The following is a 27,432-nucleotide window of genomic DNA, read 5'->3' as shown; positions in this document are numbered from 1 at the left end:
TTGCAAAGATCCTTGGCAAACTCGCAAAATGCCACCGTCCATGCCTGTGACCTTGATACTGATCACTTTCCATTCTCCTGATTGCATCATCTTCCTCCAACACATTTCCTTCATTTTCCAGATCACCAAGTTGTTCCTTGCATGGTTCGAAGTCGACTTTCCTGATAGTAGCTAGACGCAGTGACAATTGCAGTGGTTTCTCTTCAATTACCTTCAACATCCTCAGGGATTTATCCTTGACCTTCCCTTGGTGATATTGCCTGCAGACATGGGGGTGGCTTTCCTATGTACACTGATGGCATCCTGACCTACAACCACACCAGCTTGTCTGCTTGCCAGCGAATCCATTTCCTGCTATAGCAGGAGATGTTTCAAAACCTTGTGTTGCCTTTTACCCTGAAGTGAAATTGCCTCTCAATTACATGGCTTACCTCTGCCCCTGTCTCTGTGAAACCTAATCTATGTCTATCGTCTTCAGATTCAAATATTCTAGATTCATTGCTCCCACAGCTTGGAATACATATGAAGGAGATTCCTCAGCACTTCTTTACAATGGGATTCCTAGGCCCCCTGAGAGGCCCCTTGATTTACCTCATCCAAAAGATAGCACATTTCACAGTGCAACACACCTATAGTCCTGCACTGAAGTCCCAGCCTAGATTATATCTTAAAACTGCTGCTGAGTGTTTTAAACCGCAGCTTCATGGGATAGACAGAGGGTAACAATTATAGCAAGGATGATGAAGTGGAAGAAATTATTTTGCTTTGAAGATTCAATCTTTATCGGTAGCTCTCAGCATTAACCAATCATACAATATCTGATAAACTTATTCAAAAGCCAATCTGCTAAAGTCAAATCTTATTACTCTTTAGATATTTATCAACCCACTTTTTTTAGGAGGAGTTAAAAATCAATTGTACTTGGTCATTTAGTTGTGCCTGGAGGGAAAAAAAATCCATCTTTTTAAGGATGTTAATTTCAAATGTTTGGTACCACACCTCACGTCCAAATGAAATTATCTTTTCACAACAGACTTTCACCTTTTTTTCTTTCATTGGACATGGGAATCACTGGCAAGGCCAGCATTTGTTGCCCATCCCTAACTGGATTGTAACTGAGTAGGTTGATTGCCTAATGAGGAAAGCAGAGATGAGTCAACTGCACTGATGCATGAGGATTTAGCGTCACATGTAGTGATGCAAATTAACTCAGGATCTAATCAGACTGTTGGAATAAAATGTGACGTTGTACACTTTGATAGGAAGAATACAGACATAGGCTTGTTTCAAAATGGGGAAAAGCTTCGGAAACAAATCCCCAGGACTTGATCAAGTGTATCGCAGAAACTTGCGGGAAGCTAGGGAAGCAATTGCTAAGGTATTATTATCATTAATAGCCATAGGTAAGGAGCTGGAAGACTGGAGATCGGCTAATGTGATGTCATTATTTAAGAAAGGTGGTAAGGAAAAGCCAGGGAACTATAGGCCAGTGAGCCCGATGTCAGTGATGGGTAAATTGTTAGAGACAATTCTGTGAGTCAGAATCTACATGTTTTTGGAAAGGCAAGGACTGATTAAGGATAGTCAACTTGGCTATGCTCATGGGAAATTTTGTCTCACTGACTTGATTGAGGTTTCTGAAGACGTGACAAAAAAAATTGATGAAGGCAGAGCAGTGGACACCATCTATAAGGACTTCAGCAAAGCATTTGACAAGGTCTGCATGGCATACTGGAGTGCAACATTAGATCACATGGAATCCATGGAGGGCTATTCATTTGGATATAAAATTGGCTTGAAGGTAAGAGACAGGATGTGTTGGTGGAGGGTTGCTTTTTGGACTGGAGCCCTATGACCAGCAGTGTGCCACAAGGATTGGTGCTGGGTCCACTGCTTTTTGTCATTTATATAAGTGATTTGGATATGAATATATGAGGTATGGTTAGTAAGTTGGAAGATGACACCAAAATTGGACTGAAGAAGGTTATCTCAGAGTATGGCAAGACCTCGATCAGATGGGCCAATAGGCTGAGGAATGGCAGATACGGTTTATATAAATGTGAGGTATTGCATTTTGGTAAGGCAATTCAGGGCAGGATGGATACACTGAATAGTCGGGTCCTGGTGGCTGTTGTAGAACAAAGGAGTCTTGAGATGCAGGTTCATAGTTCGTTGAAGGCATAGTCATAGGTAGACAGGGTCATGAAGAAGGTGTTTGTTAGGCTTACCTTTCATTGGTCAGTGCATTGAGTGTGGGAGTTGGGAGGCCATGTTGCGGCTGTACAGGATATTAGTTAGGCCACTTTCGGAATGCTGAGTTCAATTCTGTGCTCCCTGATATAGGATGGATGATGTGAAATTTGAAAGGGTTCAGAAAAGACTTACAAGGATCTTGCCAGGATTGGAGGACATGAGCTAGAGGGAGAGGCTGAGTAGACTGTGTCTATTTTGCCTGGAGTGTCAGAGGTTGAGGTGTGAACTTAGAGATTTATAAAACCGTGAGGGACATGGAGAGACAGAATAGATAAGGTCTTTTCCCCAGGTAGGGGAGTCCAAAACATAGGACTTAGGTTTAAGGTGAGAAGGGAAGGTGGTGCGTGTATGGAATGAGCTGCCAGAAGAATTGGTGGATGCTGGTACTATTACAATGTTAAACATCATCTGGATGGGTACATGAATAGGAAGGGTTTAGAAGGATATGGGCCAAATGCTGGCAAATGAGACTGGATTAATTTAGGACATCTGGTTGGTATGGATGAGTTGGACCAAAGGGCCTGTTTCCGTGCTGTACAGTTTTGTGGCTCTAAACCTGAAGCACATCTGAAATCTGAAGGGACTTAAAACTCCTGGTTTAGGATTCTTTTAAGATTAACATGCAGGTTTAGTTAGTAGTTAGGAAGACAAATGAAATGTTGCATTCATTTTGAAAGGGCTGGAACATAAGGGCAAGGATGCACTGCTGAGGCTGCATAAGGCTCTAGTCAGACCTCATTTCAAATATTGTGAGCATTTTGGGCCCCATGTCTATGGGAGGATTTACTGGTGTTGGAAGGGGTCCAGAGTAGATTTATAAGATTGATCCAGGATGAAGGTCTCGAGATATGAGGAGAAGTTAAGGATTCTGGACCTGTACTTGATGGAGTTTAGAAAGACAGCCTCGTCAAAACATACAGAACACAAAAACATCTGGATGGAATGGACATGGAGAAGATGTTTCCATTCATAAGAGAGACAAGAACCCAACAACACAGCTTCAGAGTGAAGGGATGACTCTTTCGAACCGAGATGAGAAACAGGCTCCTTCAGTCAGGGCGTGGTGAATCCATGGAAATCATTGCCACAGAAGGCTGTGGAGGCCAAGTTATTGAGTGTATTTAAGACAGAGATAGGTTCTTGATTAAATAATGGGATCAAAGGATACAGGGAGAAGGAGGAGAATGATGTTGAGAAACATATCAGCCTTGTTCGCGTGGTGGAACAGACTTGATGAGCTAAATGGCCGAATTCTGCTCCTTTATTTCATGGTCTAAAGGGCTGCAGATTTCTTTCTCTTAAAGGATATTTACAGATAGTTTCATGGTTGCCACCACTGAGACTGGGATTAGTTTCCAGATTTATTGATGGAATTTAAATTCCACTAGTTGTGATAGCAGAATTTCAGCTCTCATTCTCAGAGCATTAGCCTGGACCTCTGGATATTTAACCCACTAGGCTATCATCTCTCCTGTCTTGCTACTTAGCCATTGGATCACGTCAACATTCTTTGTCCGTGGGAGAAAAAGTTCAACATGTAATGTTTTCCTCTCAATTCTATGGATCGCAAAAACCATCAACTAAACATCCACATGGACCTGCCAGCTCACATCAACCTTTTAAACTGATGTACCAACATCAATCCATTTACTCTTACAATGAACAAAAACTGTACAGCAGAACAGGATAAGAAATTGCAATTACCTTGAAGTTTTGATCAACTATAAAATCACAGCCCAAAAGGTTGAAGTAGCCCAGTTTGCATTCTAGTTTTCCCTTGACAGCGAAGAAACATTGTATCATGATTTTCTGCATTCTCTTCTGCAAAGAGGTTATGATGCTTTTAATTATGTGGATTAATTTTCCCGACCCAGCGAGACTATAAAACACATTTTAATTTATTTCTGTTTCGCACACATACCCACTTCATTCCCTTCTGGGATTCCCAATTAATCTTTAAGTCAAAAGGTTATAATTCAAAGCCCAATCCAGAGCCTTAAGCAGCTAATCCAGACCCTTTAGTACACAAAGGAAGTCCTGTTCAGCCAGAGGTGCTGCCTTTAATTGAGCCAAAACTCCAACTGTCTCTTAAGTGCGTGAAAAAGAGGTTCAAAAGTGTGATTGCAACTAAGTCACAAGGGCATTGGACAGAACAGATAGGGAGGAACCATGCCCATTGGCAGAAGGATCCAGAACCAGACTTAAATACTTAGCAAAGGAATCAATGGTGACATAAGCAGCAATTGGTTAGGATCTGAAATACATCGCATGAGTGCATGGTGGCAGCAGATTCAACTGAGGATTTTGAAAGGGAATTGGATAATTATTAGAAGTTTTTTTTTAAAAAGTTGCAAGGGTTACATAGTAAAGGTGGGAAGAGGTATTGGCTTTTGCAGAGAAAGAGCATGAACACAACGGATCAAATGGCCGTCCTTCACATTGAAGCCGTTCTGTGATTCTATGATAAGACCAGGGAAGTTATCCCTCATGCCCTGGCCAATATTTATCCCTCAGTCAATGTCCCAAAGTAGATTATCTGGCCGTTATGATACTGATGTTTATGGGAGTTTTACGGAGTGCAGATTAACTGTTCTAAAAGTGGTTTGCATGCTGTTTGTCCATTTCAATGAGACTAACACTGACTGAAATTAGTTTGACTTTCTTCTCAGGCATTGGTGAACAGACCTAGAGAGAAAAAACAAAGCTGCAGATGCTGGAATCCAAGGTGGACAAACAGAAGGCTGGAAAAACGCAGCAGGTCAGGCAGCATCTGGAGGAAAGGAGAAGTGAACATTCTGAGTATTACCCTTCTTCAGTACTGAATGTGGGGGTTAGAGGAAGCAGCAGATAAAGGAGGGGGGAAGAAGGGGTGGGAGCAGAAAGTTGGTGATAGGTGGACACTAGTAGTAAGTAAGACCTGTTTGGTTGATGGGAGGGATGATTGGTGGCTGGAAGGGAGGGCCAGAGGGTGGAATGGAAGGGAGGAGGTGAGGCTGGAAGGGGAGCCAGGAGGTGGATGGCAAGGTTATTTGAAATTGGAGAACTCAATGCTGAGTCCCTGAGGTTATAGGGTGCCCAGGCAGAAGGTAAGGTGCCGTTCTTCAAATTTGCTTTCTAAATCACTGTGACATTGGAGGATCTACATTAATAACTTCTTCCTCAGCTGAGCCTGAACCTCGACTTTCAGAGGTAAAAAGCTAATCTTTTCTCATCAACTAAATGACTCATCTTCCTCAATTTTCACAAGTCTACTTGTTTTTGGAATTATATTTGCACACGAATGAACTTCAAGCCTTGCCATGGACCCTAGAAACAAAACCCTGTTCAATTGCATTATCAGAAGTTTATTCCTTGGAAGAATAAAATGCTGTTGCAAATAAATCTCCCACTGAAGTGTATCTGATTTGTTAGCTGACTAATAAAAACTGACTGAGGAAGACTAGGCCTTTGGGGCAAAACTCTGAACAAGAGGCCACCAGACAGGAATCTCTGCCATGGTTCCCACAAACTTCACAAGGACACGGGCGACATCCTGATTTAACTCTACAGCACTAGGGACGGATGTCATGTGATGCAGTGAGCAACATCTCTAACTTGAAGCCAGAAGTTTCAAGTTTGAGTCCCACTCCAGGACTTGATGGTCAAGGAAGATACATTCATAATGCAGCCATGGTTATCAAAATGCAAACCCTTCCAACAATCAGCAATGGCAGGGTATAAGAGAGGGACAAGTTCCTAGTCAGCCAAGTGATGGAGAGAAACTAATTGTTCTACGATCACTACTCATAGCATCAGACCACAAAATCCATATAAAACTGTCTGTTACCACACTAACTTGATCTCTCGAAATAGATGGCAACGTATCTCCCCAGTATTCCTCAGAGAATGTCTCTCTGCTTTGCTCCTCCTCAGTAAAGTTTTGGAAGGAATGAGCATTGGGGTACTATACCTAGCAACATAATAACTTTGGTCAATGCAGTTTTCATTGAGATAAAACAAAGAACTGTGGGTGCTGGGGATCAGAAATTGAAACAGAAATTGCTGGAGAAACACAGCAGGCCTGGCAGCATCTGTGGGAAGGAAGCAGAGTTGACATTGAGTCTGTTGACTCTTCATCAGATCAGACTCTGTTGAAGTGTACCGGGACTTAAAATGTTACTTCTGTTTCTCTGTCCACAGACACTGCCAGACTTGCTGAATTTCTCCAGAAATTTCTGTTTTTGACATTGAGGGTCATTTTTCATTGCGAGCCCAAGATATAATCCAAACTGGGACCAATATACCAGGGTGACCACTGCCATTGAGTAAGTCGGTATGCTTAGTCTCTTTTGTTAAATGACTGTGATTCCTCAGCTGGGCCCATTAGAGTTTTGACGTCTGGATGTCCTGACCTGACTTCTGACAAGCTCCTGCTGAGGACATTGTGGAAGGTTCTCAGCTCCGCATCAATTTGTATTGATCAGAAATAATGCTACAAAAAACAACCAATCTGAGAGAAAGCACAAACCCACCAAGTAAACAGTACCTCACTGCTCTGATCCCAAGATAATTGAGTTCCATTAACTAGAACCAGATGAAAGTTGGACATTAAACTTACCTCAAAAACTGTGAAGACCCAGTCCTTTGGCAGATCCATTTCTTCCATGTAATTCTTATTAATATAGTCATTCAAGTGCTCCATGGACCAGACTGTATCCTCCTTCATCTCGCTGTAAAGTGGGTTCTTTTTTTGTACAAACTGCAGGGGTAAGATGAAAAACAAGAAACTAATGGAATAAGACTCCAACTGCTGAGGGGACCAGGTGGAGTGATGCTTCTGAGATCAAGTGAAAGGACGATTTAATGCCAGGTGAACAATTCAGAAAATGATCAACTAACACATAGTGTGCCTGCGGAAGCTGTATTGCACTGAATTTGCTGCACTTTGTGAAACACCATACTTGACCACTTCCAGTAGACTTTGCTAATTATTATGACATTTCTTTATAATCATGAACATTGAGGCTTAGTAAGTGGCACAGGGGCCATGGAGTGTGTGATGGCTATTGCAGGACAGAGAGGAGCGAGTGATCATTGGGGAGAAGTTGAGGGGATGGATGGAGAGAATGTGGTAGGAGGTGATTGCAAGAGGTGAATGATTGGGGGTGGCTGGGGCAGAGGGAGAGGGTCTACAGTGCATGGTGGAAATCAAGTGTGGAAAAGCATACTGGGAGACAGAAATTGCAGCAATATGAAGAGGTCACAGAGACAGAACAAATTGCAGGCAGCAAGATCTGAAGCAAAAGAGATCATAGTAGATAGGAACGTGAGAAGACAAAACAATCATGATGCAGAAATTAGAGACAAAGATTGCAGTGGAACATCAAAAATGGGATATATCATGGGAGTTACAGATAAATGCAGGAGAAGAGATTGGATTATGGGGAGGAAGACAGTCAGTTGCAAGTTGACTTGGGAAGATACAGGGGTACAGAGAGCATTCTTGGCCCACAAGCAGCGCTAGACAATCACTGACCACTGCTTCTCATAGCTTCCACTTCTCTCGTTACTGAGTCCAGGAAATCTATTCTGTAGGTGTTGACAGTACATAAGGCACAGAGCCTAATTTATTTATTATAAAGACTAGCCTGCTTCTCCAGAGTGGATTGGAAGGCACAAGATGTCACTGTTAAACTGAAAGAAGGGAATTTGTAATAGGTGGAGGCCAGGTTCCCTGTTTTTAACAAATTAATCCTCAAACTGTGTTCTGCCTGTCATGATGGGGGCAGAGTGAATGTTACACTTTAAGGACATAAATTTCTTTGCATGATTTGATAGCTAGTTATAAAAATATCAAACATGGGTAAAAAAGGTTGTTTGACTATCAGTCCAAAGTCTTTCACCAATGAAGAGTCTATTTGCTTTCAAATTGACTGAGGAAGCTGTGCTGTCAGGATGGGCATGTCAGGTGACCAATCACAAGAGCGTAGAGGCAGCTGGTTGGAGACAGAAAGTCATGTGTTAACCAGAGTTGTCAACTTTATCTCAGGCTGAACGAATAACAACCTTGTTTTCTGTGGGTGAATGTCATGTTTTATGCTTTGGTGCTTAAGGTGTGGAATGCTGGCTCAGTGATTAGCACTGCTGCCTCACAGCACCAGGGACCTGGGTTTGATTCCACACTCAGGTGGCTGTCTCTGCGGAGTTTACACATTCTCCCTGTGTCTGTGTGGGTTTCCTCTAAGTTTCCTCCCACAGACCAAAGATGTGCTGGCTATGTGGATTGGCTGTGCTAAATTGCCTACTGTCCAGGGCTGTGTAGATTAGATGGTTATAGGGGGATAGGTCTGGGTGGGATGCTCCAAGTGTAGATGTGGACTTGTTGGTTCAAAGCCTGTTCCCAAACTGTGGGGATCTATGTTAAACTTGTGAATCCTACAGGATCTATACACAGTTTTAACAAATGAGTTGGGAATTTGTGTTGAGGTTATACAGGACATTGGTAAGGCCTCTTCTGGAATACTGTGTCCAGTTCTTGGAAGGATATTATTAAGTTGGAGAGGGTTCAGAAGAGATTTACCAGGATGTCACCTGCAATGGAAGGTTTGAGTTGTGAAGAAAGGCTGGATATGTTGGGACTTCTTAGACTGGAATGTAGGAGGTTGACAGGAGACCTGAAAGAAGGTTATAAAATAATGAGGGGTATACAATTAATGGTAGGTTTATTTTCCCTAGGCTGAGGGATTTCAAGCCCAGGGGGCACAGTTTTACAGTGAGAGGAGACAGATTTAAAAAAGGCAGGAGAGGAAAATCTTTGATATAGAAGGTGGTTCGTGTATGGAAAGAACCTCCAGGGGAAGTGGTGGATGTGGGTACAATTACAACATTAAAAAGATAACATGGACAAGTACATAAATAGAAAATGTTTGAAGTGATTTGGGCTGGGAGCAAGCAGGTGGGATTAGTTTAGCTTGGGATTATGGTCAGCACAGACTGGTTGGACCGCAGAGTCTGTTTCCATGCTGTATGATTCTATGAGTCCCCAGTGAGGGCAGAAACAGAGTCAATGTGATCCACTTTTCAGCAGTTTGGGCTGGAAGTTCATAAGCATCCCATCGGATGGATCACACATCCCCCATTGAATAGGCGATGTGTGTGGGGGTGGGGGGTGGGTGGTGGTGAGGCAAAGAAAATATGTTGGGTGACTAGCCCACTTGCTGTCCTTCTCCTCCTCTGTGGTATAGATGGGTAAAACTTTCACCAACCCACCCACATTCAGGTTGGTTGAAGGCCTTAAGAGACCCATTCTTGCCCACCTAATGCCCTCAAACCATCTGCCCCATTCTAAAAAGGCAGCACAGTGACTCAGTGGTTAGCAATGCTACCTCGTAGCACCAGCAACCTGTATTCGATTCCAGCCTCAGGCGACTGTCGTGTGGAGCTTGCACTTTCTCCCCGTGTCTGTGCGGGTTTCCTTCGTGTGCTTCCGTTTCTTCCCACTGTCTAAAATGTGCAGGTTAGGGTGGATTGGCCATGCTAAATTGCCCATAGTGTTCAGGGATGTGCAGGCTAGGTGGATTAGCCATGGGAAATGCAGGGTTATAGAGACAGGCTGAGATGGGTGATCCTGGGTGGGATGCTCTTCGGGGGGTCGCTGTGGACTCGATGAGCTAAATGGCCTGCCTTCACACTGCAGGGATTCTCTACATCCTGAAATGTTGGGCAGTGGCAGATGTTTTAGAGTTAGATCTCTTGATTTATAACTTAATTGAGAAGGCAGGAAGGAAGGAGGGGACACATCATTTGGGGGTGTCCTCAATGTATCTAAGGCACCTCTTCCCCACCAAAATGCTACCCAACTTAACTAAGTTTCTGCCTGCCCTCCAATCCTACAAAATAAAACCAAGAATTGTGGATGCTGGAAATCTGAAACAAAAACAGAAATTGCTGGAGAAACTCATCAGCTCTGAGATCATCTGTGAGAAGAAATCAGATTCAACGATTTGGCCCTGAACCCATAGCTTTAACTCTGTTTTCTCTCCACAGATACCGCCAGACCAGCTGAGTTTCTCCAGCAATTTCTGTTTCTTTTCCATTCTATCCTTTCCCCAATGTCTGATTCATTTCCTCCCTAAATGCTGAGGAAAGACCTGAATCCAAATGCCACTGACAATGTTTGTGGGTTCTTTGCAGTTCAAACAATACTCACTAGTACAGTTTTTAGCCAATCTAATTGGTCTGAAGTTCTAGAGGTCAGAGACTCCTGTTCACTAAGAGGCACAGGACCACCCTCAGCTTGTTCAGGACACTTTCAGCATGATATCACTGTGGGACAAGCGTTTTGGAAGGAGTCAATTTAGAACCAGCTTTACCTCTGGGGGAGTTGGGGTGAGGGCTACATGGGCCAGAAGTTGACACCACCTGCCTTTCAAATCCAGCTCCACTTGTCTTCCAACCTTCCATCAACAAACAGCAGCCTGTATCCCTACAATGTTCTCCATTTGCAACTCCCTCATGAAATCCCTTACCTGTCAGATCCCATCATATGACTCTTTGTGCATTTCCTGCATTGCACCACTGACAGACATGACTTTGGCTTTCTAGACATCAACTCAGAATTCCTTCCTCAAACCACAACATCTCTTTAACTCACATTCCTACTTATAAGATGTTCCACCAAAGCTTCCTTTTTGACCAAGTTTTACAACTACATCTCCTTAAATGTTTTGGTGTCAAACTGTTTCACTTGATAAAAATCTTGTGATTCTACCCTAGGGTATTTTAGTGTGATAAATATCCCATAATAACTGAATGTCAAACATACATTTATGCTCTATTTGGTTCTCAATGATCTCTCAATGAAGGGGGAAGAGGAGCAGAGCATTAGTCATTGGGGACTCCATTGTTAGGGGGACAGATAGGAGGTTCTGTGGAGACGAGAAAGACTCACGGTTGGTGTGTTGCCTCCCAGGTGCCAGGGTGCGTGATTTCTCTGATCGTGTTTTTGGGATCCTTAAGGGGGAGGGGAAGCAGCCCCAAGTCGTGGTCCACGTTGACACCAACGACATAGGTAGGAAGAGAGATGGGGATTTAAGGCAGAAATTCAGGGAGCTAGGATGGAAGCTGAGAGCTAGGACAAACAGAGTTGCTGTCTCTGGGTTGTTGCCCGTGCCACGTGCTAGTGAGGCGAGGAATAGGGAGAGACAGGAGTTGAACATGTGGCTACAGGGATGGTGCAGGAGGGAGGGTTTTGGATTCTTAGATAATTGGGGCTCTTTCTGGGGTAGGTGGGACCTCTACAAGCAAGATGGTCTTCACGTGAACCAGAGGGGTACCGATATCCTAGGGGGGAAATTTGCTAAGGCTGTTCAGGTGGGTTTAAACTAATTCAGCAGGTGGATGGGCACCAAAATTGTAGTTTGACTATAGAAAAGGTTGAGAGTAGGGTGGTCCGAAATAAAGTTTCAGGGAAGCAAGATGGCACCGGCAAGCAAGAAGTTGGTTTGAAGTGTGTCTACTTCAATGCCAGGAGCGTCCGGAATAAGGTGGGTGAACTTGCAGCATGGGTTAGTACCTGGGACTTCGATGTTGTGGCCATTTCGGAGACATGGATAGAGCAGGGACAGGAATGGTTGTTGCAGGTTCTGGGATTTAGATGTTTCAGTAAGAACAGAGAAGATGGCAAAAGGGGCGGAGGTGTGGCATTGTTGGTCAAGGACAGTATTACAGTTGCAGGAAGGATGTTTGGGGACTCGTCAACTGAGATAGTATGGGCTGAGGTTAGAAACAGGAAAGGAGAGGTCACCCTGTTGGGAGTTTTCTATAGGACTCCAAATAGTTCTAGAGATGTAGAGGAAAGGATAGCAAAGATGATTCTCGATAGGAGTGAGAGAGACAGGGTAGTTGTCATGGGGGACTTCAACTTTCCAGATATTGACTGGGAATACTATAGTTTGAGTACTATAGGTGGGTCAGTTTTTGTCCAGAGTGTGCAGGAGGGCTTCCTGACACAGTATGTAGATAGGCCAACAAGGGGCGAAGCCACATTAGATTTGGTACTGGGTAATGAGCCCGGCCAGGTGTTAGATTTGGAAGTAGGTGAGCACTTTGGTGATAGTGATCACAATTCTGTTATGTTTACTTTAGTGATGGAAAGGGATAGGTGTATACCACTGGGCAAGAGTTATAGCTGGGGAAAAGGCAATTACGATTAGATTAGGCAAGATTTAGGGAGCGTAGAATGGGGAAGGAAACCGCAGGGGATGGGCACATTAGAAATGTGGAGCTTATTCAAGGAAAAGCTCCTGTGTGTCCTAGATAAATATGTACCTGTCAGGCAGGGAGGAAGCTGTAGAGTGTGGGAGCCATGGTTTGCGAAGGAGGTGGAATCTCTGGTCAAGAAGAAGAAGAAGGCTTATGTTAAGATGAGATGTGAAGGCTCGGTTAGGGCACTTGAGGGCTACGAGGTAGCCCGGAAAGACCTAAAGAGAGAGCTCAGAAGAGCCAGGAGGAGACATGAGAAGTTGTTGGCGGATAGGGTCAGGGTAAACCCTAAGGCTTTCTATAGGTATTTAAGGAATAAAAGAATGGCGGAAGTAAGATTAGGCCCAATCAAGGATAGTAGTGGTAAGTTGTGTGTGGAGTCAGATGAGATAGGGGAAGCGCTAAATGAATATTTTTCAACAGTATCCACTCTAGAAAACAACAATGTTGTCGAGGAGAATACTGAGATACAGGCTACTAGACTAGGTGGGATTGAGGTTCACAAGGAAGAGGTATTAGAAATCCTTCAGAAGTTGAAGATAGATAAGTCCCCTGGGCCGGATGGGATTTATCCTCGGATCCTCTGGGAAGCCAGGGAGGAGATTGCCGAGCCTTTGGCATTGATCTTTAACTCGTCATTGTCTACAGGAATAGTGCCAGATGACGGGAGGATAGCAAATGTGGTTCTCCTGTTCAAGAAGGGGAGTATGAGACCAGAGAGCCTTACCTCAGTTGTTAGTAAAGTGTTGGAAAAGGTTATAAGGGATAGGATTTATAATCATCTAGAAAAGAATAAATTGATTAGGGATAGTCAGCACGGTTTTGTGAAGGGAAGGTCGTGCCTCACAAACCTTATTGAGTTCTTTGAGAAGGTGACCAAACAGGTAGATGAGAGTAAACCGGTTGATGTGGTGTATATGGATTTCAGCAAGGTGTTCGATAAGGTTCCCCACAATAGGCTATTGTACAAAATGCGGAGGAATGGAATTGTGGGAGATATAGCAGTTTGGATCGGACATTGGCTTGCTGAAAGAAGACAGAGGGTGGTAGTTGATGGGAAATGTTCATCCTGGAGACCAGTTACTGGTGGTGTACCGCAAGGGTCGGTGTTGGGTCCACTGCTGTTTGTCATTTTTATAAATGACCTGGATGAGGGCGTAGAAGGATGGGTTAGTAAATTTGCAGACGACATTAAGGTCAATGGAGTTGTGGATAGCAACGAAGGATGCTGTAGGTTGCAGAGAGACATAGATAAGCTGCAGAGCTGGGCTGAGAGGTGGCAAATGGAGTTTAATGCAGACAAGTGTGAGGTGATGCACTTTGGTAGGAGTAACCGGAAGGCAAAGTACAGGGCTAATGGTAAGATTCTTAGCAGTGTAGATGAGCAGAGAGATCTCAGTGTCCATGTACACAGATCCTTGAAAGTTGCCACCCAGGTTGACAGGGCTGTTAAGAAGGCATACAGTGTTTTAGCTTTTATTAATAGAGGGATCGAGTTCCGGAACCAAGAGGTTATGGTGAAGCTGTACAAAACTCTGGTGCGGCCGCACTTGGAGTATTGTGTACAGTTCTGGTCACCGCATTATAAGAAGGATGTGGAAGCTTTGGAAAGGGTGCAGAGGAGATTTACTAGGATGTTGCCTGGTATGGAGGGAAGGTCTTACGAGGAAAGGCTGAGGAATTTGAGGCTGTTTTCATTAGAGAGAAGAAGGTTGAGAGGTGACTTAATTGAAACATATAAAATAATCAGATGGTTAGATAGGGTGGATAGGGAGAGCCTTTTTCCTAGGATGGTGACGGCAAACACGAGGGGGCAAAGCTTTAAATTGAGGGGTGAAAGATATAGGACAGATGTCAGAGGTAGTTTCTTTACTCAGAGAGTAGTAAGGGAATGGAACGCTTTGGCTGCAACGGTAGTAGATTCGCCAACTTAAGGTACATTTAAGTCGTCATTGGACAAGCATATGGACGTACATGGAATAGTGTAGGTTAGATGGGCTTGAGATCGGAATGACAGGTCGGCATAACATCAAGGGCCGAAGGGCCTGTACTGTGCTGTAATGTTCTATGTTCTATGTTCTATGATCTGCAATTTTGCACCTTCCAAATACTACTCGTTCACACATCTAGGTGAGAGCCATCAACACTGTACCATTTAAAAATCCAATGCAAGCCTCAGTGACTGCAAGGATGATGTACACCTGAGGTAAGATTCAAAGAAATGTTTCTTCAACTCTGCCCAAACACACCTGATTTTCTATGTCTGAAGTCAAGTTCTGACTGCTGTTATGGAGGAATATTTACAGATACTTTTATCAATCTGTTCAGGCATATTATCAGACACCTCTGAAGTAGGTGGGACTTGAACCTGGCCTCCTGGCTTAAAGGACAAGGTGCCTCTGAGTCACATTTTTGCAGATGCAGGTTTGTCTTTAACCTTCCCATAAATCACGAAAGGTTGGAGATCTTCACCTGTATACTATAAAATACGATGAGATGTGTGAAATGCATCCTTTTGGAAAAGATTATCAACAGCTGCCCAAGTGGTTTTAGAAAACTCCCTCAAGGGTTGCTGGTTATTTACACATTGTGAATGAACACTCCCATCAAATTCAGCTGGGCATCACTTGAGCAGATAAAATCCCTGTGTACTGCCTGACTACATAAACAAACAAGAAACGAACTCCTGTGACATCTTTCCATAGAGTAAACTTTGACCGGGCATGACATTGCAAAACGAGTGATTGCAAGACAATACCTAGTCTTATAACCTGTTGTTTATTTCCATTACATTTACAGAGGTTACGTGTTGTCTGAAGGGACAGTGGAATTAGATTCAATGTCACCATTCAAAACAGAACTGGTTACATGCACGTGAATTGTGAACGTAGGAGATATGGTTAGTATGTTTGCAGATGACACCAAAATTGTAGGTGTAGTGGGCAGTGAAGAAAGCTATCTCAGAGTTCACTGGGATCTTGACCAGATGGGCCAATGGGCTAAGGAGTGGCAGGTGGAGTTTAAATTAGATAAACGTGAGGTGCTGCATTTTGGAAAGGCAAATCAGGGCAGAACTTATACACTTAATGGTAAGGTCCTGGGGAGGGTTGCTGAATGAAGAGACCTTGGAGTGCAGGTTTATAGTTCATTGAGAGTAGAGTCACAATAGATAGGATAGGAAAGAAGGTGTTTGGTGTATTTGTGTTTATTGGTCACTGCATTGAACATAGGAGTTGGGAGACCGTGTGACAGCTGTACAGGACATTTGTTCGGCCACTTTCGGAATACTGAGTTCATGTCTGGTCCACCTGCTATAGGAAGGATGTTGTGAAACTTGAAAGTGTTCAGAGAAAATGTATTAGGATGTTGCCAGAGTTGGAGGGTTTGAGCTATGGGTAGAGGCTGAATCAGCTGGGGCTATTTTCCTTGGAGTGTCAGAGGCTGAGGGGTGACCTTATAGAAGTTTATGAAATCATGAGGGACATAGATAGGGTGACTAGCCAAGTTCTTTTTCCTGGGGTGGGTGAGTCCAAACCTAGAGGGCATAGGTATAAGGTAAGAGGGGAAAGATTTATAAGGGACCTAAGCAGCAATGTTGTCATACAGAGGGCGGTGATTGTACGGAATGAGCTGCCAGCGGAAATGGAGGAGGCTGGTACAATTATAACATTTAAAAGGCACCTGAAATGGGTATACAAATAGGAAGGGTTTAGAAGGATATGGCCCAAATGCTGGCAAACAGGACTAGGTCAGGTTGGGATGCCTGGTTTGTGCAGGCTAGTTGGAACAAAGGACCTGTTTCCATGCTGTACAGCTCTCAGACTCTATAAGAAGGAAACATTCACAGGGCTGTGAGCAAAAGTGCAGGGGGGGTGGAGACAATTTGGACAGAAGTTCAAACAAGAGATCAAAGGGCGAAATGATCACTGTCACTCCTGCAGGTTTTTATCTTCAGCTGAAAGAACCAGAGATGTTTTTCTAGGCATCTGCAAATTAAGTTATATAAATAGGCACCAATTTTGAGTTTTTGTGCAACATCTCTGTGTAACCCTGTCGGTTGACGTTCAGAACACAATGTGTGAATAAAAGCAGTAGAAAATCACAAATCCTATTTTCATTGACAACAAAATGCATGTGATAATCCGATTTTTCCTTTCATAGACTTTTATTTGAAAATAAAAATTGAAAATAATAATTGTCCTCTACTCGAAGACAGTCTCGGAAATAGGGAATGCAAAAGTCACGATCTCACACAAAATCAATAACTATACGCTGTTATAAAGTCTGCTGCCATAATTTCTTTGGAATTAAGTTTCAAACTTACGTATTTTTGTAACTCTTTTTATGAGTAGCATTTTAAAAAGTAGCCAAATTTTAGTGGCAACTTCAAAGATCCAAAAAATTTTATCAACTCAGAGGTAGTAAGAACTGCCAGTTGTTGGAGTCAGAGATAACACAGTGAGGCAGCATCAGAGGAGCAGGGATTTCTAAAGAATGGTCCTGACCCAAAAGGTTAGCTTTCCTGCTCGTCTGATGCAGCCTGGCCTGCTTCCAGCTCCACACTAAATATTATCAACTCTTGTTTGTGCAATTTAAGAGCAACTCTTTAATTCAAATTAGAATAAATTTGGTTCCCTTGGAAGATTTGATGAGGTCTGGAGGACTAAAAAAGGAGCATTCCTTAAATCTTAAAAGAGGAAAGTGGCTGTTTTTCAAAGAGACCAGGGAAGCACTGCTCAGTCAGCTCACCAAGCTGGTCAATTTTAAGGAATGCCCTGGAAAGAGAAGGAGATTGAGAGGTAAAGACGTTTATACAGGAAATTCTAGAGATTAGGGCGTAGACAGGTAAAGGCATGCCCAGCTTGAATTGGTGAAATACAGATTCTTCAAAAGATGTAATGAGGCTTTAGAATAGATAGGGAGAGTTGCAGCTATAATGGGATTTGATTATAAATGTACTAGTGTAGTATTTCGTCGCTGGACTATTTAGATTTTTCATGGCTGGTTGAAAACAATGACTTGGTGTTTTTCACTTCAGATGAGGTCCAATGTGATGTTAAATTACTTTCAAAGACAAAGGTAATAACTTGTGGGAATATAACATAGTTCAGTCTCTGAAAACAATAATGGAATAACGGATGGTTTTCATTCTCCCTCATGTGGTAGCATGAGTTCACATTACCCATCTTGTTTGTAGCATCAGCACATGATGTGTTGAAGCTGCTTTCAGTTCTACTGAGCAGGGTGTTTTCTGAAACAGTATTACAGCAAAATTGAGGGACTGAAGGAATGGAAGGTCACTCACTTTTTATTCATTCACAGGTGTGGTTATTGTTGGCTACGCCAAAATTTATTGCCCAGCACTAATTTCTCAGAAGGCAATGAAGGGTCAACCATATTGCTGTGTGCCTGGTGTCATGCGGAGGCCCAACTGTGCAAGGAAGGCAGTTTCCTTCCATAAAGGACATTAGCAAACCACTTTGGTTTTTATGACAATTGGCAATGGTTTCATGGTCATAGACTCTTACTTCCAAATTTTTGTGAATTCAAATTCCGTCGTGGCAGGATTCAAACCCAGGTTCCCAGAACCTTACCTGGGTTTGTGGATAAATAGTTTAGTGTTAATACCACTACTTATTGTAATAAAGTGATTGAAAAGCTTAAGTAAACCATAGAACTATGGTAACGGAATCACTGGGAAAGATTGAAAACTCCAGTGGATCTTCTTGGTCCCTGCTGTATATAATGTAGTCTGCATTACATACCGTTTGATGTGTGTTCATTTAATTTTAGTATACGTGGGACATAAAGATCAAAAATTTCAGACAGACCACTGTTTGTTATAATTACGTGCTGGAATTGGGAGTCACAGGAGCTAAATTCTTATTGTGAAAATCGTGAACTTAATGATAAGGAATAATATAATCATATAGGAAAGATGCATTGTAATATTCATGTTGTATTATGAAACATGAGCTTGTTAACATGGTGTGTTGATTTTGCAGTCATTACAACTTATATCTTTGCTTAAAATAACAAAACAATGTAGAACTGGAATGCAGTCCAACACTTCACTTCCATAAGCATAAGGAGCAGTGGCTTGATCATCTGGGGACTTGAGACTCACCCAGTACTATAACTGGTAACATAGGATAAGGAGATTTTAGAAAGAACCAAAAAGATAAAATAACTTAGCAGCTTCAACTTTTTCATGACCCTCTAATACGTTTGATTTATAATTTCAGACAGTTACGGGGATGGTATTTTCTCAATGTACTACTTACCTGGTTTGTCAGGTGACTTGTCAGGTCATCAGAATATGGATCATATTTGTTGCATGCCAATTTGACATAACCATGGCGAAAGAAGATCATATGAGGTGAGGTGCAGGCAATCAGGAGGTAGGAGCGAACATCAAACTTTCGACCTTCCAGGAGTAGAGGTTTGTGTAAATACCTGATGAGGTAAAAGCATAGGCATTTGAGCATATTTTTGAAGGGAATTCTGGGAGCTTCAGATTGCTATATCACTTCGATTGATTTCATCTGGATCAATGCAGGTCTTTTCATCTCCCGTACACGGGCTAATTTTCTGAATGTTTCACACTGGAATTTTGCACTGGAAGCAAATCCTAGGATATCACAGGTACAATTCCCATGATTTTAGTTGCAAAAATACTTGAGAAAACCCACAATTACACAATGTGTATTTCCTTATAGGGATGCACCTTCATAAAATCAATGATTTTCTTGCCATCTCTTTCTGCTATTTTCCTTACACCTACAAAGGCATCTAAAAATTCAAATGAAATACTGAACAATTAAACTTATCTAACCTTTGATTCTTCAGGGGTGGTGTCTTTACTATTTGCTGTACAATGAAACTGTAAATGTACTCTTTTCACTTGTACTTAAAGTACCATTGTTTATAATGAATGCTTATTGAACTCCTGATGAAAATGTCTTGAATCTCAAATATAAGCAAAATGCTGAGGATGCAGAAGACCTGAAAAGCAAATAGAAAGTGCTGGAGAAACTGAACAGATCTGGCAGCATCTGCAGAGAAAACAAAATTTCCAATCCAATTACTCTCCTTTGGAACCGAAGGGGCATGGGGGTTAGGTGCTGGAAAATCATGATATTTCTGTTGTTGACAGAGTGGGAGGAAGAGCCATTGGAGTAGATGTGGGTACTCACAGCCAAAGGGAAAGAGTATTCCAGTGGTAGTAAAGATGTAGCAGTCAGTTTATGGGGGAAACAACTTGAGTTGTGTCTCCTTAGAGCAGAAACGGTTAAGAGGAGATATGATAGAGGTGGAGATATGATAGAGGTATTCAAAATTATGGATGGCTTTGGTAGGGTAAATTAGAAACAAATGTTTATAGTGGAATGGGGATGAGTAACCAGAGAATGCACATTTAAGGTGATGACAAAAGACCAGAGGCAACATGAGAAACGCACTTATTTAAAATAAGAAGTTGTCATGGTTTGGAATGTACTACATGAAGGATTGGTGGAAGAAACTTTCAAAACAATTAGTTGAAGGGAACAGCAATGGGAAAAGAGCAGAGGTTATTTTGATAACTGTATCGGCAGGGTGGGCTGAATTATCTTCTTGACCGCAGCATTATATTTTCAGATTTTCAGATCTGATGTCCTTGTCAGTATTCCAGACCTGGTACAGTAAAATAAAAAAGCAAGATTTATAAGGATGGCTCGGTGATTAGCACTGCTGCCTCACAGCACCAGGGACCTGGGTTTGATTCTAGCCCCAGATGACTGTCTGTGTGGAGTTTATTCAATTTCCTTGTGTTTGCGTGGGTTACCTACTACAGTCCAAAGATGTGCAGGGTAGTTGGATTGGTCATGTTAAGTCTCTCATTATGTCCAAGGATGTGCGGGCTAAGTGAAATTAGCATGGGAAATGCAAGGCTACAGGGATAGGGTATGGGTCTGGGTCCAGGAGGGATGCTCTTCAGAGACAAACTGACGTTTTCCCAGCCACCATCAGTTCTGAGAAAGGGTCACGGGACTCAAAATGTTAACTCTGCTTTCTCTTCCACAGATGCTGCCATACCTGCTGAGCTTTTCCAGCAACTTTGTTTTTGTTCTAGATTTGCAGCATCCGCAGTTTTTTTGGTTTAGAGTTGCTATGGACTTGATGGGCCAAATGGCCTGTTTCCACACTACAGGGCTTATAACATTTATGTAGTAGGTTTTCACAATCTTAGGATGTTCCAAATTTTTAGTGTGCAGTTGCTGCTGTAATGTAGGAAACACGGCTGGCATCAGTGATGTTGGTGCAGGGATAAATATTGGCCAAAGTATACTGGGCCAAACTTCCGTGCTCTTCTTTGAATGATCTTTTATGTCCACCTGAGAGAGCAGAAGGAGCCAATTCAACATTTCATCCAAAAGATTGCATTTCTGACAATGCAGCATTTCTTTAGTACTGCGCTGTAGAGGCGACCTCTATTTTTGTGCTCCAGTTTATGGAATTGGACTTGCCCACATCCATTTGACTTAAAGGCAAGAGCACTATCCACTGGCTAGCGTTGATATTTACATTCCTGTTGAGGAATCCTGCAAGAGTACATCCAAAGAAACAGAAGAATGAAACTATTCTAACAACTCCTGTGATTAGAGATAACAAGGTGTGGAGCTGGATGAACACAGCGGGACAAGCAGCATCAGAGGAGCAGGAAGGCTGACATTTCGGGCCTAGACCCTTCTTCAGAAGCAGCCTTCCTGCTCCTCTGAGGCTGCTTGGCCCGCTGTGTTCATCCAGCTCTACACCTCGTTATAGAACATAGAACATAGAACATTACAGCACAGTACAGGCCCTTCGGCTCTTGATGTTGTGCCAACCTGTCATACCGATCTCAAGCCCATCTAACCTATACTATTCCATGTACGTCCATATGCTTGTCCAATGACAACTTAAATGTACCTTAAGTTGGCGAATCTACTACCGTTGCAGCCAAAGCGTTCCATTCCCTTACTACTCTCTGAGTAAAGAAACTACCTCTGACATCTGTCCTATATCTTTCACCCCTCAATTTAAAGCTATGCCCCCTCGTGCTCGCCGTCACCATCCTAGGAAAAAGGCTCTCCCTATCCACCCTATCTAACGATCTGATTATTTTATATGTTTCAATTAAGTCACCTCTCAACCTTCTTCTCTCTAATGAAAACAGCCTCAAGTCCCTCAGCCTTTCCTCGTAAGACCTTCCCTCCATACCAGGCAACATCCTAGTAAATCTCCTCTGCTCCCTTTCCAAAGCTTCCACATCCTTCTTATAATGCGGTGACCAGAACTGTACACAATACTCCAAGTGCGGCCGCACCAGAGTTTTGTACAGCTTCACCATAACCTCTTGGTTCTGGAACTCGATCCCTCTATTAATTAAAGCTAAAACACTGTATGCCTTCTTAACAGCCCTGTCAACCTGGGTGGCAACTTTCAAGGATCTGTGTACATGGACACCGAGATCTCTCTGCTCATCTACACTGCCAAGAATCTTATCATTAGCCCTGTAATTTGCCTTCCAGTTACTCCTACCAAAGTGCATCACCTCACACTTGTCTGCATTAAACTCCATTTGCCACCTCTCAGCCCAGCTCTGCAGCTTATCTATGTCTCTCTGCAACCTACAGCATCCTTCGTCACTGATCACAACTCCAGCGACCTTAGTGTCGTCTGCAAATTTACTAACCCATCCTTCTACGCCCTCATCCAGGTCATTTATAAAAATGACAAACAGCAGATTCTCTAGCATCTGCAGTTCCTACTAACTCGTGTAATTACTGCTTTTTATAATTCCTTTGACATTCAATCTGGATACATACATCGCAGTCTGCATTATTTTGACAAAGCTCTTAATTACCGTTGCACTATTCTGTTGCTTGGTAAACCATAACAATACATGCTACTCGAAGTATCCTTCTCTATGCTTTCCAGTTTTGCACGGAAGTCCAGGAAGTCTTCCTGGCATTTCAGGAGAAATATTCCTTTACCCAAATTTGATCCAGCAGGTTTTGAAATCCAAATCGGTACATCTGTGCCAAGAGAAATACAGGAAACAAAACGTATAAATATCAATGGCTGGGTTATGAACATTTTTGATAGATGAGGACTGAAAGCAAGATAAATGCAAATTAATGAACATGTTGATGAATTCTAGCAACACAGCTAATAGCACCTAAATCATTCCCAATTGGCAAACAGCTGGATAATGCAGTGATAATGGGAACTGCAGATGCTGGAGAATCCAAGATAATAAAGTGTGAAGCTGGATGAACACAGCAGACCAAGCAGCATCTCAGGAGCACAAAAGCTGACGTTTTGGGCCTAGACCCTTCATCTGATTTTTCCCAAAACGTCAGCTTTTGCGCTCCTGAGATGCTGCTTGGCCTGCTGTGTTGATCCAGCTCCACACTTTGTTATCTTGGATAATCCAGTCTCTATTTTCTCACTTTCTCTTTTGACATAATCCTATTAGAAGCTGAATAGACAGCTTCGTCTGTGTGGTTCCAATGCTTTGAAGTGGATTATCAGCTGATGTAGGGTGGTACCAGAGCAAATTCCAAAGCAGGAGAAGTTGCAGGTTATAAAGAGGTTATAACACAGTAAGTTGTAATGCAGTGGATTGGAATACAGGATTTGGAATGGAGTGAGCTGCAGTGGTGTGAGCTGCAGTGGTGTGAGTTGCAGTGGTGTGAGCTGCAGTGGGGTGAGCTGCAGTGGGGGGAGTTGCAGTGGGGTGAGCTGTAGTGGGGTGGGTTGCAGTGGGGTGGGTTGCTGTGCGGTGAGCTGCAGTGGGGTGAGTTGCAAAAGGGATGGGTTGCAGTGGGGTGAGTTACAAAAGGGATGGGTTGCAGTGGGGTGGGTTGCAGTGGGGTGAGCTGCAGTGGGGTGGGTTGCAGTGGGGTGGGTTGCAGTGGGGTGGGTTGCAGTGGGGTGGGCTGCAGTGGGGTGAGCTGCAGTGGGGTGGGCTGCAGTGGGGTGGGCTGCAGTGGGGTGGGTTGCAGTGGGGTGAGTTGCAGTGGTGTGAGCTGCAGTGGGGTGGGTTGCAGTGGGGTGAGCTGCAGTGGGGTGGGTTGCAGTGGGGTGAGCTGCAGTGGGGTGAGCTGCAGTGGGGTGAGCTGCAGTGGGGTGGGTTGCAGTGGGGTGAGCTGCAGTGGGGTGAGCTGCAGTGGGGTGAGCTGCAGTGGGGTGAGCTGCAGTGGGGTGGGTTGCAGTGGGGTGAGCTGCAGTGGGGTGAGCTGCAGTGGGGTGAGCTGCAGTGGGGTGGGTTGCAGTGGGGTGAGCTGCAGTGGGGTGGGTTGCAGTGGGGTGAGTTGCAGTGGTGTGAGCTGCAGTGGGGTGGGTTGCAGTGGGGTGAGCTGCAGTGGGGTGAGCTGCAGTGGGGTGGGTTGCAGTGGGGTGAGCTGCAGTGGGGTGAGCTGCAGTGGGGTGGGTTGCAGTGGGGTGGGTTGCAGTGGGGTGAGCTGCAGTGGGGTGGGTTGCAGTGGGGTGGGTTGCAGTGGGGAGGGTTGCAGTGGGATGAGCTGCAGTGGGGTGAGTTGCAATGGGGCGAGTTGCAGTGGTGTGAGTTGCAGTGGTGTGAGCTGCAGTGGGGTGGGTTGCAGTGGTGTGAGCTGCAGTGGGGTAGGTTGCAGTGGGGTGAGTTGCAATGGGATGGGTTGCAGTGGGGTGAGCTGCAGTGGGGTGGGTTGCAGTGGGGTGAGTTGCAGTGGGATGGGTTGCAGTGGGGTGGGGTGGGTTGCTGTGCGGTGAGCTGCAGTGGGGTGAGTTGCAAAAGGGATGGGTTGCAGTGGGGTGGGTTGCAGTGGGGTGAGTTGCAGTGGGGTGGGTTGCAGTGGGGTGGGTTGCAGTGGGGTGAGTTGCAGTGGGGTGGGTTACAGTGGGGTGAGCTGCAGTGGGGTGAGCTGCAGTGGGGTGAGTTGCAGTGGGGTGAGTTGCAGTGGGAGTTACAGTGGGGTGAGCTGCAGTGGGGTGAGCTGCAGTGGGGTGGGTTGCAGTGGGGTGAGTTGCAGTGGGGTGGGTTGCAGTGGGGTGGGTTGCAGTGGGATGGGTTGCAGTGGGATAGTTTGCAGTGGGGTGGGTTGCAGTGGGGTGGGTTGCAGTGGGGTGAGTTGCAGTGGGATGGGTTGCAGTGGGGTGGGTTGCAGTGGGATGGGTTGCAGTGGGATGGGTTGCAGTGGGGTGGGTTGCAGTGTGGTGAGTTGCAGTGGGGTGCGTTACAGTGGGGTGAGTTGCAGTGTGGTGGGTTGCAGTGGGGTGAGCTGCAGTGGGGTGGGTTGCAGTGGGGTGAGTTGCAGTGGGGTGAGTTGCAGTGGGGTGGGTTGCAGTGGGGTGGGTTGCAGTGGGGTGGGCTGCAGTGGGGTGGGCTGCAGTGGGATGGGTTGCAGTAGGGTGGGTTGCAGTGGGGTGGGTTGCAGTGGGGTGAGTTGCAGTGGGGTGAGTTGCAGTGGGGTGGATTGCACTGGGGTGGGTTGCAGTGGGGTGGGCTGCAGTGGGGTGGGATGCAATGCAGCTGCTCTGAATGCAGCGACTTGGAATACAGTGAGCTGAAATGCAACAGTTTAGAATACAGACAGCCGGAATGCAGTGGGTTGAATTGCCATTGGTTAGAATGCAGTGGTTTGGAGTGCTGGGCAGCATTTGAGGTACAGGGAATTCCCAAGTGATGTATGGTGATAAACGAGGCAGATAAAGAAAAATGATTGAAACCAGGGTCAAAAACACCATTAAATAACCTGGTAATGTAGAATAATCCTGGACATGATGGCCACTACACAGAGGAACATACCAAGCAGAGAAAAGTAGCTTCCCAGGAAATAGAGAAACTGGGGTGGGCCTTAACTCATTGCAGAAGTTTAATTTCAGTTTGTAGTAGTGTCATCACTTCCCTCCGGAGTTACTAAACAATAAAATTCATGAACAATGTGTTAGGCCAAATGCAAGAAAATAGTGCATGGTTGGAGGGAGGGGGAGGAGAATTCTAGGCAGAAGTCTCGAGTTTAAGTTGAAAGTGTTCAAACAGGTGAAACACACTGTATATTAAAGGTTAACCAGTGCTTTCATCACAATGTTAACAGGGCTCGAAGTTTTAAGCTTTGTTGAGAAATAACATAGGTTAGGCTTGATAGTGTAGACGCAGAGATCTATCTTCGGCTGGTGCAGGAGTCTAAGGCAATGGGCAAAACAACTTAATTTCAGGGTCAAGCTATTCAGGAGTAAAATTTTGAAACATTTCTGCACACAAAAGACAGAATTTGCCGATAAAATGCAGCAGCTGCTAGCTCAATTAATAGTTTTAAATCTGAAATCAACACTTATGCAAGCACATTACGTGACACAGAACTTATGGTAAGTTTGAAGTTAAGATCCAGGTCACAATGGGGATATAGCTATAACTGTATGAGATCTAGTGGTTTAGGAAGGCAGCTCACCACCGCCTTCTCAAGGGCATTGTGAAATGGGTAATAAATGTTGGCCCAGCCAGCGACACCTACATCCCATGGATGAACAAGGAGAAAAGCAACAATCTCATTGAAAGGCTGAACAGGCTCAAGTGGCTGAATAACTGACTCCTGTTTGTGTGCCCGACTGAATTGTTCCAGTGAGGAACAATACCCAGATAGAACATTTGCAAAAAGAAAAACAGAAAATCAGAAGTCCAATCATTCAGTGATCCCAAATCAATGACAGCATCAAAATGAAAGGTGAAGCTTACCCGATTGGGTTGTAGGCACAGGAGGAAGGAAAAAGTAATTTTCTGGATGATTGGTAAGATCAAATACCTTCCATAATTTCAAAGAATGCCAGGCGTTCACTTTTCACATCCATGCGATATGTTTCAGGATAAAACTCCTCCATTTTCAAAACTCTAGGGTTTAAAAAAAAATTTTCATTTACATATCACTTTTTTGTATCTTCAAGATATCCCAAAGCTCTTGACAGTCAAAATGATTGAGCAGTGAATGTGTTGGAGATGTTCCAAATGATGAGGCATTTTTAAGTTTTATAGAGAGACAAGTAGAAACTGCTTCCAGTGACAGAAGGGTAAGTAATCAGCAAAAACAGATTTACGATCAAAGGCAGAAACAAAATCAGACATTACACGGAACAAATCTTGTTTATGAAGAATTCTAATGGTCTAGGGTGCACTGCTGAAAAAATGGTACATCCAGATTCATAGTAACTTCCAAAGAAAATCAATTCTTGTTCGGAAGGAAATCATTGCAGAATTGTGAAGAAACAAGTGTGCATGGATCTAATTGGCTAGGTCAATTTAAACAACTAGTATATGCTAATCTTAATTCTTGGAGAAACATGTCACTTCTGTAAAGGTATTGTGGAAATGGTGTAACAATAGAGAGAAGGCTGAGAATTGGAAGGAAATACAGGGTCAGAAAGGGGTGCGATAAATGAAGCATCAGGGTTGAGGGTGGGTTTGGGGAAGTAGGGAAGTTGCAAGAATTAGGAATGACAGATACTTTCAACCTCAAAACTCAGAAGAATGAAGAATCTTCAAATCTGGTTGGTTACGTTTACATACATGAGGAGCCCAATGCTTGAATCTGAAATAACCAGATTTGGACCATGTGTAATCCAATGGGAGTAATATTGTTGATGTGCCTATCTTAAACCTATATTTAAATGGACCACAAACCATGAACAACGTATTCTGTTCTGCCTCAGTGTTTCATTGACTATAAAAGAAACATCTCGCAGTGATTTTTTTTAATACAACTGAACAGGAACATCTGTTCTCACAGACATGCTGCATTTAAATGGACAAAGAACAGATGTTATTTAAAATATTAAAGTGAAATTTTAATAACCAGATAATTGGCTTATGTCCTATTTCAGTAGCAGTAAATCTTTACTATTCTGCAGTTTGACCAGTTAGTGTTTGGTTCATGTTGG

The 27,432-nt window shown here is 43.7% G+C and overlaps 1 protein-coding gene across 7 annotated transcripts in view; it reads right to left on the bottom strand.

Annotated features, from left to right (window-relative positions):
- Positions 1-27,432, bottom strand: part of LOC125466530 (protein polyglycylase TTLL10-like) — a 64,571-nt gene that overhangs the window by 5,568 nt on the left and 31,571 nt on the right. For 6 of the 7 annotated variants that reach the window (XM_059655673.1, XM_059655669.1, XM_059655675.1 and 3 more), the window contains 5 exons: positions 26,304-26,389; positions 22,382-22,553; positions 18,780-18,951; positions 6,851-6,991; positions 3,958-4,074 (listed from right to left, as the gene is read on the bottom strand). In XM_059655673.1, coding sequence (XP_059511656.1) covers positions 3,958-4,074; positions 6,851-6,991; positions 18,780-18,951; positions 22,382-22,553; positions 26,304-26,389 — 688 coding nt within the window. The remainder of the gene's footprint in view (positions 1-3,957; positions 4,075-6,850; positions 6,992-18,779; positions 18,952-22,381; positions 22,554-26,303; positions 26,390-27,432) is intronic. The other variant, XM_059655670.1, reaches the window with a different exon arrangement.

This window comes from Stegostoma tigrinum, chromosome 28 (genome assembly GCF_030684315.1).
Source record: "Stegostoma tigrinum isolate sSteTig4 chromosome 28, sSteTig4.hap1, whole genome shotgun sequence".
NCBI lineage: Eukaryota > Metazoa > Chordata > Chondrichthyes > Orectolobiformes > Stegostomatidae > Stegostoma > Stegostoma tigrinum.
Note: the sequence above shows the minus strand (reverse complement) of the source record. Positions and strands in the feature narration are given on the sequence as shown.